Consider the following 15103-nt stretch of genomic DNA (forward strand, 5'->3'; position numbering starts at 1 on the left):
TCTTTGTGAGTTTTGATGTTTCAAGAGTGTGTTGTTGCGTCTGTTCAAACATTCAACAACTGGGCAATTGGTTTTTTTTTTTTAAAAAAAAAGAAATTTCTCATCCAAATTTTGAAACATTTTAAATAAATTTGATTTACAAAATATTTGTCAACAATATACGTTTTAAGCCCAGGCATGAAAGTAGAGTTTGGGCCCAAAAATCAGGAACTACTCACTCTCGGATCTACCGTTTTTGTGGCCTACCAATATTGCAAAATTACAAAGTTGACCCATTATTTACAATTATTGGGCTGAAAAGCGAAACTGTAAGCCTGATATGTATTTAACTTGTAGCCCACAACCCTATACACCTTCAGATTCGGCCCAATATTAACACCAAAACTATAAGCCCAATATACAATTAAAATTGCTGGTCCGATGTGTATTAATGCCAGCCTTTTATAATACGGTTGGTTATTATTTCAGTATTTGTCATTAAATGAAAGTATTTTAATAGCTGTTAGAGATTCATCCATATTTTGTCATAGTGGTGTGTATAGATTTATTTATTTTTAAAGTTGATTTATTAGATTATTGCTGCAATAATTGCAAACAAACAAAGAACCGGAGAGGATACGGTCCGGGTGGTTACGGATTAGACAAATGAAATAATATAAAGTTTTGATTGGACATAAGGGAAATGAAATATTGGTTTCATGTGACATATATATATATATATATACACGTCACTAGAAAAACGGAGATCTCGTAAGAATCCCCATCTAACATTGCATACGTTATTATCTCCGTAGATAAACTGAAAATACAAAAGAACAACATCGGTAATTATAATTATAACTAAGATTATAACAATGTAAAAAAATCAAGAAATTTTATTCTAATTAACACTGCTATAAAATTGGAAAAAAAATACATCATAAATGTTAAACTATTTATGAAACAAATCACCAGAATCTGTGAATTTTTATTTAAAACGATAATTATTCAGCTTAAGTTGATTTTTAAAAAAAAAATTAAAACTATTGTATTTTTTATATAAATTTTGTTATATTTTTAAGGTGTATTTAAATAATTTTTTATTAGTTTGCAGTAGTCAGATATACATTGTAAATCCATCGAACAAAAGAGGTACATAATCTTTTCTTTATCTTTTCTTTTTTGTAATTTTCTCTCTTAAATATGCCATCAAAAAATCATTGGCTCTTTAATGCCTCCCCCACAATATCTTGTCTCTTCACCTCTTTATTTTTTTTTTCCTACTTTGAATCCTAAATTGCGTCTTTAAATTGGCGAATATTTTTACAAAACTTAAAGACTAATCCATAATCTATTCGTTAAATTGTACCAAAAACATTTGGTGAATATTTTTTATAATATACTCCTGGATGGAATCTATTATAGGGGAGACAAATATAAATATCCAGATATTTTTACCATCCATAATATAATATATCAAATATCTAATCATATAGTGTTCCAAATATCTATAGATACCATAATTAGATTCAAGATGAATATGAGTTATATATCTCGAGAATTCATTCCCTAAATAAATAATATATATGAATGTTTAGTTTTTTCTTTTGTGTTACCATGGTATTGGCAGGTATTATTAATCCTCTATACCCTAATATTTATATTTTTGGACCTTCTTCATATATTTAATAATTTGTTAAACTACTTTTGCAGAGAGTACTGTAATTACATTGTTATATATATATATTTTTTTTTTTTTGCCGAAGGGCTACAATTACAAACAATTATTATTTATTGGGTATGTGGGCAGGAGTATTTTAATTAAGTTATGATAAAACATTTGATGATGATAAACATGTTACCACTTGATAGTTGGTGTAAATTATTATTAAAAGTTCCACTTTTTGGGGACATGATTCGATATTGTATGGAGGATTTGTTCGGTGTTTGTTCTTGTGGAAGTGCAAAGGAACATGAGTTGAGTTCATTTGTATCCAATCCGATTAATACTTACGTTTATTTTAATATACGTGCCTAAAGCTTTCTCCATTTTTTGCTTTTTTTTTTTCAGAATTGTATTCATTTATTTTTAGGAATATAAATTATTTTGTGACAATACATATTACTTTTATAAGCTTAAAATTTTATATGTGTGTGCTTTGTAAAATATATATATATATGTGTGTGTGGGTGTGTGACAGATCTAGAAAATCATTTTAGAAAGGGCACGTATATTAAATAAAAATTATAAATTAATTTACAAAAAAATAATTATTATAATAAATAACTTATATTCTACAAACATATTAAACATTCATTTGTGTTATATTTGATACGTATGTGTTGTATTTTCAAATCAATTTGTAGTCGTATCATATTAGAATTCAATAGTATTACATTTATTTTTTAATAAAAAGATCATAGAAACAAGTTTTTTTTGTTGTGATAATTAAGAGCTGCATAATTTTGATATACTCGTCGTTCAATCGACTGTTTTCACCCTAAATAACGATTTTCAATTTTCAATTTTTGCTTATTAATTAATTCAATTGTTATTTAATTTATAGCTCATATACAACAATTGTTTAATACGTTTTGATACGATTTATATTAATCAATGCACTAGCATCTGTACATTTATTCTACATCTTATACTTATGTCAATGAAAAGCCGAAACATTTGAAACCTTTACACGCAAATTGCTGCTTTGAAAACGTTTTAAAAAAAATGAAAGTTTTAAATTAAATTAAATTGTTTTAGGCTGCATGTTCTCGACACAAAGAGTACTTTGGAACATGGAAGTACAATACTTATTAATAAAATATTACTGTAATTAAGATAAGCTTGCATCCAAACTAGATGGTTATCTCATACTTTATGTCATGTCGAAATCCCTTTTAATTATATAAATATAAGTATTTATATACCCATTTAGTAAATTAATATACATATATATACACGATCTGTAATCCCAAGGCGTATACATATATATACGTAACGTATATCTCTGTGTGTGTATATGTCTAGCGAATAATTGGAAAGGCTATGAAGAAAAGGCTATGTATGACAAGATAGCATAGGTGTTTCTCTTGAATCCTCTTATTATGTAAGCGATGTGGATAATATCGAAATGTATTATATAAACAGTGTTTATATCCACCTCGGAATAAATTAAAAATTTATCCAAATTTCATAATGTTAATTCCGTGTAAAAAGAACTACTAATGCCCGAATTTTAAGCTTTTCAAATGATTTGGAAAAAGTTGGGAATATTGATTGAGTAAATGCTTGTAGCGTGAACAACTTTAAAAGACATGATATGAAAGTAACTAGAGAAGCATATAAGAATATGCATAATTACCTAAGATAAAAGATCCTAATTATGTTAACACCTTAACATCTTGAAAAATTTTATACTCATCCAATATAATATAAATTAATATCTATATATATATATATTAAATTTCAAATTCTAATATAGAGATTGATATTGGAACACATACAGACATGATAAAACGGATATGTTCTTTTCAATAGTATGCACCAAGTTCTTATGTTCTTATCATTTCATATTTAATAATTCATAAAATTATGATAAAATTTATGTATATTTCTGATGTAATACGTTTTTCGATATTTTCAAATTATATACGAGTAACAACTGGTTTTTAAATACGAGAAAAAGGTCAATATGAAGAAGTCCATCATCATCGTTGCGAGGAAAATCAACGTCATAAGGGCTCAAACTTTGATTTATCAAAGAGTTTTATATTTGAATCTTATTAAGAATTATCGTCCAATCTCTTCATTATCAAAATTACTATTTAAACCATTTATTATATATGTTCATGTTATCTGATATACACACACACACACACATACGTCATGTAATAATAGAACATCAGTATGAACATACATACATACATACATACATACATACATACATACATACATACATACATACATACATACATACATACATACATATATTCGCATATATATACATTTATATGTAGTACGTATACCAATAAGCTTGGTTCCCATCTCAAACACTTTAAGAATCAACAGCCTACTGCTGCTGGTTTTGTTTGTTATGTCCATTAACATAGTTTTTCCACAGAGAATATCCACGTGTACTAATGCATTCTTACAATGTCACAAGTTCAAGTTCATATCCATTTTTCGTTTAATTTATTTATTTTTATATAATAAAATTCGCTAAAAGATACATCCTGGGGACAAGGCCCTGGCCGGCTCGATTGTAAAGCAGGGGGATGTGATGATATAAAACATATATTTAACTTTTAAAAGGAAATTTTAATTTTTTGAAATAAGCATATTCAATGAGAAGACACCAAACTTTGCCTAATGTAAACGGGTTGGTAGAAATTTTCTCAATAAATATAGTTTATACATATATATATATATGTATATATATGCGTATATATTCGGAACAATGAATGCAGGTGAATGGAAAGTTCCATTTTCTCTATCTACCGAATTCGCATGAATAAACGTGTTTTTTGGCTCGCTCTTTTGATTTGCCTAAATATATTTGTTTTAAATGCATAATGAGCTCATAGCTTGCACATATTATATACCCTCTTGGTTATTTATCATTCTAATAGTTATGAAACATCTAAATATACTCATGAACATCATGTGATTTAAAAAATAGGACAAAGTTCTTTTCCTCCACTTGGGATAGATATTTACATGAATTTCCGATTTTTATAGATACCTATTTGTACCGAAAGTTTGGTGAATTTTCGTATTATAAAAAAAAATTGCTAAACATCTTCATCTTAGAGAAAATCATGATTCTAATAGTTTAATAATAAGTGATATTTATAGTGGAAATTTCTAAGTACGGATCCAATGAATACATCCGGATGCCATTCTAAATTTATTAAGAATGAAAAACATCAAATGAAAACGTGGAAAAAAATATATTTAACCACCCACTTATTCGATACATCTTTTGTTCTTAGTGCAAGGGAAAAAAAAGAGAAGTGCATAAAGAAATGTGGTATATGTGCCGGCCTAGTGTGTTTATAATTGTGTTAGCTATATATAAAGCCCTTCTCCTCCATTCTCTAAACATCCCCATGAGACGCTTTAAAGCTTTCACTGAAGTCTCTTCCCTTTTCTTTCTGTTTTCTCTCTCTCTCTTCAAGCTCATGATGCTCCTTCACATATATATATACACATATACAGAGTGTCCATACCCATCTAATTCTAGGGTTTCTTGAGAAGATGGGGTTCTGTTCATATATATATATATATAATACAGAAAATACTTGTGCATATGTGAAACAAATTATGTATTAAGTGTGCCATATATATGTGTGTGCATGTGTTGATCTATATATATGCATATATATTGGTGATCAGAGTGATGGCGGATAAGAGAGCTTCCTTCGGTCCACTCATGGGGTGAAAAGTGAGATCTGACTGGCTGTCGACTCATTCACCCAAATACCAAAGTGAGAAAAAGGTGGTGTTAGCTTGGTAACTGAGTGAATGATGCGAGAGGCAGTTTGGATCTTCACGTCTCTATGCTTGGACTGAAGGGAGCTCCCTTTTCTTTTCTCTTTTATTGTCATTAGTTTTCATATCAAATACAGAATCTATATATCCAATTACTATCACACAACCAAATATGTATATACACACTCCTGCGTGACTGTATCTGTGTAATAGTCGTTTTCATAGCTTTTTAATCAAGTGTACGTAGTTATATTAAAGTTATTCGTGAACTCACCAGTATAATCTTGTGATATTTTGCAGGGTTCAGCGAGAGAGGGAGACCTTTCAAAACGAAGTCTTTGAGTGTGTATATGTGTGTATATGTATATATATATATATAGCTTAAAGGAAAGAAAAACCTTTCCCATGATTTGCAAAAGAGAACTGGGGAAGTTGATTGATCATTTGTCTCTATCACATGTAAAATTATCATATGATGATGTTTTGATATTTTTCTTTTGTCAGAAATAATGTAATTAATGAACCAATTATTAGATGTTTTCCTCGGTTACGATGAATCTACGTGATTTAAGTAAGATGATTGATATTGCTGAACTAGGGTTTCAGGGTTTTGACAAGAAACCCTAAATGGGGGGTGGGGATAAAGTAGGAAGATTCCTGCAAGGGTTCAACGACAACATCTCCTCGGGTCTTGATCTCCTTTTTGCTGCAACAAGTTCCCAGACATGCCTGCTTGCTGCTCCGTGGAGAAGATCTCCTTTGAAATTACGTAATTACCCCTCTGGACTCCCTGTTTGGAGGGCAAGATCGTACCTCACGCCCCCGGCATCAGACAAGTGTGAATACGCATTGAAGATGCGACTAGCTAGACAAAATCAAATGTCAATTATCCTTTTTTTTTTTTGTAAAATCGTAGAATCGAAAGGTAAAATATATTTGTGATCGTTGTTGATATGATACAAAGTTGCAAATTTATTTGTAAATGTCAGAGAAAATCATTTAGCGCTACGATTTACCCGTTTCTTTGTGGTTTAATTCTTTAGTTTATCATATGATGAAAATATTCTCCACAATGGATGAAATTAATGTATAGTCTAATGTCACATATAATGTATAAGGACAAACAGTCAGATTTGGAATTTAATTTCCTAATAAGAGAGACGGGCCGACCATTCCTTTTAAAAAAAAAAATTCCCCTGAAAGTTTGCCAAATGAAACAAGGTTTTATATATCATATATATATAATTCCAAAAATGTCATTGTAGTATGTCTCTAATCACATCACGTATCTCTCTCTACCGTATAATATACACTTGGATATATACCATTCATTCAATCGTAAAATATGGGGTTTTACATTCGAGATATTGGCGATTTCTTTAAATGTTATCTGTCATTTGATCGGAGGATATATATATATATGCATGCATGTGATAATACATACACACATACCTGTATATATATATATATGTGTGTGTGTGTACACAAATGGTTCGCACACGCTTCTTTGTTTTTCATTTATTAAAAAAACACACGCTTCTTTGTTAAGCTCTCTTTTATATTGATATAATAAGTACAAAATATGCTATTTTAAAGCATACAAATGTATGCCAAATATAGGTAACAATCTTTTTCCCAATTCCCCCTTTCTAGTGTTGCATGTTTACTCACCATTCTTTTCAACATTGCCTTTGTCCTTTGACACGTGGCGTATTCCCAAGAGCTGTTGTGTATGATTTAATTAGATAATTAATGAACATACAAGCATTATGTAAATGTGCATACACATGCATGTTTCATAGCAATCGACCGTAGGAGTGATGGTAAAAGGAATCTTGAAAAAATTCTCGTAAATTAAGAAGTTGCTTCATATCAATCGAAACAATAAAAACTAGGTCTAACAATGACATATGTTGTTAAGAACCGTAATATCAATCGGAAACCTTTTTAAAACGATCTATCAAAATATCTTTTAAAAGGGTTTCAAAGATAAACTAATTAATTTGTTTTTCGAAGCAAACATCATTAGAATATATAACATGAGAGACACAGAGAATCTCTTCGTTGGTGGATTATGGCATTTGACTTTAGCCCCATTGGCACATTGAAAAGAGAGAGAGAGATCGATGATGAAGAGGAGAATGTAGGTCTTATGATATATATATATATATATATGTGTGTGTGTGTGTGTGTGTGTGTGTGTGCAGGACGATGTGACATCACGAGATCTCACTTGCAATCTACAATAAAGTGTGAGGAAAGCAAAACACCTGAGTAGGTTAAAGGTTGGTTGCGCATAATAAGCGTGGTTCTTTCTTTTCTTTTCTTTTTTATTTGGTATTGTTCTTTGTGGATTCTTGATTCACAAAAAAAAAATAGCCTTTAGACTATCTCTGCCTTTTATATTTGAAGATAAGGGCCACTATAAGTTCCTATTCTCCACATTTACAACCCGATATATGCCACTACAGAATTTTCAATTGCTCTCTCTTATTAAAAACATTAACGTAGACAAGGGTGACCTAAACTCCATTTATATACCATAATATCGTTTACATGCCCCTTCTTGTCCGTAGGTCTTAGATATATAATATATACACGAAGCTATATGTAGCTACTATGTATAAGATGTTATCTAACATGCAGAATATTTTGGAACCTTAGAAGAATATTTCACAAGCTTGTAATACGAATTTGAACTTGGTAATTCACTGATTTTTGTTGTGATATAATATTCAGAAGTGCTTGAAAATGCTTAAGTACCACTCAGCAAAGTGAATTGGTAATGTCCAACATCTAGGATTTGGTCCATAAATATTGTTCTCTGTAATGAATACACATAATGGTCCTCCAACTTATCACAATCTAAGAGGATCTTTGAACAATCAACCAACTTCATATAATATATATGCAAAATGTATGTGTTTTTCGTCTCGATAATAATACGGGAATATATGGCCAGCTTCTTTATAAATTCAATAGATCAGCCCGAAATATACAGATTATATATGTCATCATGTGAATCTACCGTCTAGATATACATTTTTGGAGTATACTTGATTTAATGCACACTCATCAAAATAGCCTCATAAATCTACCATAAAAATTTGCAATAGTAAATGAAAATTGATGATTCAGATAAATATATTAATATGGCAAGGAAGTAAGTTTGTGGTCATATAGTCCAAAAGCAGAGTCAACCCCTACAAAGGCTTAATAATAATAATTTCATAAAAGGCTTTCCTATATGGTGTCATTTTCAAGAACCATTTGGGTACAAAACAAAACCGTCACTATCAGTAGATTTGAAAGCTATATGAATCCCAACAAACTATTACTGAAACACTATGTAAATGTATTACTGAAACACTATGTAAATGTGTAAGTCGTTTACTGCCCGTAGCTATTACTGAAACACTATGTAAACAGCATTACGATCACTGTAGTAGCACAAGATTGTTACTATGAAGAATGATGGTATTCTTCTACGAACTATGATATGGAATACTACAACTAACCATGAGAACTACACTATATTTCATACGCTAATTCAGTAGCCCCTTGTCCAATTCCAGTGAGAAATTCCAATCCGACCATAATAAACCATGAAAATGCAGAAGAAGAAATACTTAAACTTACCTAATCGCGCCCGGAGACGCCAGAGATCTTCCCGTCGCTGGCCTGCAACAACAAGTGATAATCATCGATAGACACATTTTAACGAGGACAATAAGTTTCGAATCCGAAGAAACAAATTTCTTTGATCATGTGAAAGAGCAACAGAAGATGAATCAATAGATATATAAATCTCTGCAATTACATCATGTAACGCAATTAGTACCTCTCGTGGACATGACTGTAGCTTCGGTTTCTTCTGACCCCCTCTCAGAGAAGATTAATGCATCAGATGTTTCTCAGCATCTGGAATCCTTAAGTTTTGGGGGCAATCTCTAGATTCAGCACAAGAACAATGAGAATTATGGAGATATGAGATACGTTTCTCCCGACAGAGAACTCGCTTCCTCTAAAATGTTTAGAAATGGGCAGTTAAGCCGAAAAACTACAGACACATCCATCTAAATGAGATGTATTTTGCTAGCTTTATGTTGACTGTCTTAGACGAGAAAGGTCTTCTGCTTAAGGTTTTACTTTTCCTAAGCTCTGAATGCTTCGTATCTTCTCTACAAAAGCATTCTACTTCAAAGATCTATAAATAACCAGGAGGAGTAAAATGATTTCTCTTAATGGTTCCAAAAATTCATATCAAGAAAATCTGCTTGGAGGGTGTTCATGGTTACACAGGCTCATATAGGCCCAACATGTGACCTTCAGGGCATCTCATGGCAGCAACCTGATCAAAGAAAATTTGCAGAACATTGATTCAAATTCCGTATTATGTTAATGGGATCATGAAACTCAAATATCAGCAGAAAAGAAGTGAAGTTGCTACCTTTCCATGAATCTCGTATTTGATAGGGCCATCCAGTTCTGCTCCTAACGCCATAAGTTTCGTCACTGTTGTACTAATGTCCGTCACCGTGAAGGATAGGAGCGAAGAGTATCCCTTCTCGACAACATGATCGCTGAAAAACGTTGTTGCCAGCTAGTCTTGTCAGCAGATATTACAAATAAAAAGAGCAACTTTATATATTCCAGATGTTCTTTATAGTCGAGAAACAGAGATTTCATCTGTCTAATACAATACCACCAAAGCAAATCCAAGTTATCTTCAGTTATGGATAGCAAATTAAGCTATGCCATTGTTGTATTGTATCAAAATTCTTCAAATTAAATAGATGGGTATCACGCCAACATATCAGAAACGCAGCCACGAAACTGGATACTCAACACCTGAATTTCCCAATCAACGATAGACATTGCACGTCCAAGGAAGCAGTAAACAAAATACGAATTCCTGGATGTGATTCGGAGACCACTTTCCATCAATCTAACAAACCACGACAAATAGAAAACAGCATTGGCAATCAATCAGGAAACACAAGATGAGGGTCTCATGCACGAATGATCAAACAAAAGCTCCCCACAATTCCATCACACATGTAGTTAAACTCCAACAAAAAAGAAAAGTGCAAGTGAGAAATCTAGGTTTAAACTTGTGCAATCCAACAAACAAAGATATGCCAAAGAAGACATGACAAGTGACTCCTTGGCCATGGTCTGCACGAGGACCGAAATGAAGCTTGAGACAACCGACTGAGAGGAAGTAGACTTTGTTGAAACTGTGGCACCCGAGGTTGATGTTTCTGGAACTGAGACGCTTATCTTGGCGTGGAAACATGCCCTGAACCTTGTGGTGGGGATCTATAACCTGGAGGATATCCATGTAACATGTAACAGCGATTGATAGTGTGTCCAAGCAAGCCACAGTGTGTACATATAGGCCTTTGTTTGGGTCTGTAATTGGTGATAGCTTCATCAACTATGTCCCCAGAACAATGTGCAGCAGAGGAAACACCAGCCTGAAAACTGACTGCTTCTGAAGCAACCTTTGGCTTAATCAGCCTCAGCTGTTCTTCCTGTGCAATAATGCGGAAGGCTTCAGTGCTTCCGGGCAGTGGATCTGACATGAGAATCCGTGTTCTGGCAGCACTGTATGAATCATTCAATCCCATCAGAAACTTCATCAGGTACTCCCTTTCCATGAATTCCATCCAACGTTTCTCGACGTTACACTCACATTTGCCACATGAACAAACAGGAGTAGTGGTACAGTACTTATACTCCTCCCACACTGCGCGCAGACTAAGGTCATAGGTTTGAAGGTCATTAGATCCCTGCTTGATATTATGTAGTTTCTGGTGTAGCCAATAAAGATGTTGAACATTCGGTCCGAAACAACTGTGCAAGTCCTCCCACATTGCTTGAGCAGAATCCTTGTATAAGATAATCGGAGCAAGCTTCTCCGAAACAGAGTTCATTACCCAAAATGACACTACTTCATTAACCCTAGACCATGTACCTGCATCAGGATGACCATCCGGTGGTCGAGGAAGAGTACCATCGACGAATCCAAGCTTGTTTCGGGATATCAACGCTATTTCCATCCGTCGTTTCCAGGAATTAAAATCAGTATGTCCTGTGAGACGATCTTCAACCAACAGAAGACTGCAATGATCGTATTCTCTAAGGTAGTACGGATTTCCATATGGATCGACATGTGTATTTCCAGAAGCTGAAGAAGGAATCGATGAAGAACTCATCTTCGGTGATCAGACGAGATGAAACTAGGTCAAATGAAGAGGATGCGAAGAGACGAAGAAGAAGAAGAAGTTCGTAACCGAGATCAAAGATGAGCAGAGAGCGGAAAATGCATTACTGCCATCATAGCTTCTCTGAAGCGAGGGCGAGAAAGTGATGGGAAAGAGAGAGAAAACGAGGGGAAAATCGTAACTGATTTCTGTTGTTGGAAAATGGAATCTCTGAAAACAGACGATTTACGTGCAGGTCCTCCTCCTATAATCGTAACAAACCGATTAACGACTAATCAGTCATTAGTTAACGCTAATCATCACATAAGCATTTGCTATATAAAACAACGAACATCCAATGATGACAAAATATTTCCCCAAGACACAGAAGCAACATTTAACCAAATAGGACACTGAAAAGGAAAACAGACACAAACCCAGAAGAAATTCATCGAAGCACACGATCGAGCAGAAAATCTCCACAGCTCCATAAAGCACATAATTAGATTCGGCGTCCAACAACAAAAATGGGCAATGAACAAACAATACGAAGCAATTTCTCGACGACCCATGAATCGCATTTCATCAAGCGGGGAATTTGGTAAAACAAAACAGAGAACTTTTCTCAGAGACAAATGATCGAACATATGGTCGGCATTGACGAAGATAGGGACAAGTACCGGGGAGATTGCATGAGAGCGAGCCTGAGAGGACCGGATTGGAGTTCGGCCCAGCGGAGAGTGACGACATTGACGGAGAAGTCGAGACCTTGCGCGTAGAATCGAGCTGCCTTCGGTACGTCTCTATGAAGCTGCAGGATCCACCTAAACGACGCAGTCGCCATCTCTCTCTCCTCTCTCTAGAACCGACACTCGCTATCCAAATACGCTCATGAACGACATCGTTTTGAACTAACATGGCCTGATTTTCATTTTTTTTTTTTTTAATGGCTAATTTCACCTTCCTAGCATTCCAGCTATATATTCTTATTACACTGGCACAATAACCCAAGTATTTGTGATTGAAGCAACATCTACTGCTTGCTTGCAGCCATTGAAGACTCTCCGAGACTTCACATCAAGAATCCAAGGTTCACACTCCACCCCGGAGGTGAAAAAACGAAAAAACATGAGAGAGACAATGAATCATGATTACAGGGAGAGAAAAGAGAGTGATACATTGAAAAAAACAATAAAAAAAGGAAAAAGTGGAAACTTTTTTCGGCTAAAAGAAATGAAATTGAAGGAGGATGATGAAGAGGGAGAGGAGGGAAGGGGGGAGAGAGAGAGATTGGTGGAAAAGTTGAGGAAAATTTGTGTCGTTGATAGGCCATTAATCATATTACAGGAATCGGCGACTTTCCATCCCGGCGCACATTAGCATCTTTCCTTACCCTTCTTCCCAACTTTCCTCTCCGGGAGTTCCACCATCACTACGACCACCGTCTTTCTCCTGCTAAGATGCACCCCACTACTAGTAGCCGCCGCCAACGGCATGGCCATGGCAAGGCCGTGCTTAGGGACGCCGGTCTTGATGTCTCTCGCTTTCTGCCTGACGCCTCTCCTGATCATCAGGTTTATCTCTCTCGTTCTATGTGTATGTGTTTTAGTAATGGTTAGTGCTGGGGTTTTTGCCCTTCTTTTGGATTTTGGGGACATGAGTTGCGGATGAACTGGTGGAATTGTCCTAGATTGCTCTGTTTCTGGTGTATTTGATCTGGCCTGGGAGTGATAGCGTTAAGATTTGAGCCTTGTTAAAGTTCGAAGCTTTTTTGGACGATAGATTAGTATCATTCTTGGTTGGTTCAGGATTTGGGTATTGTTAAAGTTTGAATTTTTTGAGGATAGATTGGTTTAGAATATGGGTTTTGTTCAAGTTCGAATTTGCGACGTGAATAATGATGAAATACTGCTTTTACTCCCCCAGAAATGATTGTTCTAGGGTTTGGGTGTTGATACAAATTGGGATTTCTTATTTGATGAACCCGTGATGTGAAACTCATGGTCTGCCTTGATTGATCCGTTCTTGGTTTGTTAGCTTTGAAAGTGAAAATTTAGAATCTTGGCGTTGTTAAGTTGTCAATATTGAATTTTCGTATCAGCTCCGGTAAAGGTCGGAATGCAGTAATTCTTCTCAGGTTTCCGGCTTGAAACCGTAGTAGCTAAGGACAGCACTGTTTGATATTTTGCGTATGAACTCGTTCTCTTACATTCTGGATATTCATAATCTGTTATTACAATCTGTTTCGGGTTTGATCCTTTTAGCTTCTGCTGTTTTAAATCTTCGAAACTTTTCCCGTGTCCCAGCCAGAGAGTGCGGGAAGTCTAAGGAGACATATAGCTCAAACACTGATGAAACATCATCAGCTGGTTGAAAGAAATAACCGAGCTTTACAACCCGTATCCCCCGCTAGTTACGACAGTTCCCTCGAGGTAATCACCACTTCCCTTCTTTGGTCATCGTCTTCTTGTGCATGATGTATGTTTATATAGGTTGCAGATGCCCGGGATTCGTTAGCATTTCGGGTTTTTATTGATGTAGAATACATCGTGCAGATGGCTCCGTATAATCCGGCAGTAACTCCAAGCAGTTTGTTAGAGTTTCGGGGAAGACGGGCTGGTGAGCCTCACTACAATCTCAAGACGTCAACCGAACTTCTTAAGGTATTAAACCGAATATGGAGCCTTGAGGAGCAGCATTCCGCTAATATTTCCCTTATAAAAGCTCTCAAAACCGAGCTTTCTCATGCACGTGTCCGAATCAAAGAGCTTCTCAGAGACCAGCAAGCCGACAGGCACGAGCTCGATGATCTGATGAAGCAACTCGCTGAGGATAAGCTGTCGTGGAAAACTAAGGAACATGACCGGATAAGTTCTGCCGTTCAGACAGTGAAGGAAGAGCTGGAAGACGAGAGGAAGCTGAGAAAACGATCTGAGGGTTTGCACAGGAAATTGGCAAGGGAGCTGTCGGAAGTAAAGACAACGCTGTCGAGTTGCATGAAGGAGCTCGAGAGAGAGGCGAAGTCGAGGAAGATGCTGGAGGGTCTGTGTGATGAGTTTGCCAGAGGGATTAAGAGTTATGAACGGGAAATCCGAACGTTGAAGCAGAAACTGGATAAAGACTGGGCAGGACGGGAGGAACGAGATCAGATGATCTTACATGTTGCAGAATCATGGCTCGATGAGAGGATGCAGATGAGATTAGAGACGGGAAACTCAACTCATGGCGATGGCCATGTGTTGGAAAAGCTTGAGTTTGAAGTAGATGCGTTCCTTCGAGGTAAGCAGCAGCAGAAGAAGACATGTTCTGCCGAAAACCCGAACCCGTTGCAGAGGAATCGTCGGAGTTCACTGGAGTCTGTGCCGGCTAATGACGCGATTAGCGCGCCACCACGGGATGTGGGCGATGATGAGGAAGATTCAGC

General features: G+C 35.3%; 2 protein-coding genes across 3 annotated transcripts in view; one reads left to right on the forward strand and one right to left on the reverse strand.

Annotated features, from left to right (window-relative positions):
* Window positions 1-8820: 8820 nt before the first annotated feature.
* LOC104817731 lies at window positions 8821-12622 on the reverse strand. 2 transcript variants are annotated; one of them, XM_010547017.1, is made up of 4 exons: window positions 12360-12622; window positions 9921-10053; window positions 9312-9821; window positions 8821-9151 (listed from the first exon to the last, which is right to left on the reverse strand). In XM_010547017.1, exons 1-3 carry the CDS (start codon window positions 12521-12523, stop codon window positions 9765-9767), a joined length of 354 nt encoding a protein of 117 aa, XP_010545319.1. In that variant the 5' UTR covers window positions 12524-12622; the 3' UTR covers window positions 8821-9151; window positions 9312-9764. The 2 variants fall into 2 exon arrangements, with proteins under 2 accessions (XP_010545319.1, XP_010545312.1); XM_010547010.1 differs by lacking the exons at window positions 8821-9151; window positions 9312-9821; window positions 9921-10053 and adding an exon at window positions 10462-11944 and having other exon boundaries at window positions 12360-12448.
* A 326-nt stretch (window positions 12623-12948) lies between these two features.
* The window catches only part of LOC104817743 (uncharacterized protein At5g41620-like), a 3131-nt gene continuing 976 nt past the window's right edge, over window positions 12949-15103 (forward strand). The window contains exons 1-3 of the mRNA XM_010547028.2: window positions 12949-13253; window positions 13986-14111; window positions 14235-15103. Of these exons, the coding sequence (XP_010545330.1) occupies window positions 13140-13253; window positions 13986-14111; window positions 14235-15103 (1109 nt within the window). The 5' untranslated portion in view covers window positions 12949-13139. The remainder of the gene's footprint in view (window positions 13254-13985; window positions 14112-14234) is intronic.

This window comes from Tarenaya hassleriana, unplaced genomic scaffold (assembly GCF_000463585.1).
Source record: "Tarenaya hassleriana unplaced genomic scaffold, ASM46358v1 Cleome1, whole genome shotgun sequence".
Classification (NCBI taxonomy): Eukaryota; Viridiplantae; Streptophyta; class Magnoliopsida; order Brassicales; family Cleomaceae; genus Tarenaya; species Tarenaya hassleriana.

What these genes read in the sequence shown, in the direction of transcription:
- LOC104817731 (XM_010547010.1), bottom strand. Translation starts at nt 11,691, where the DNA reads ATGAGTTCTTCATCGATTCCTTCTTCAGCTTCTGGAAATACACATGTC.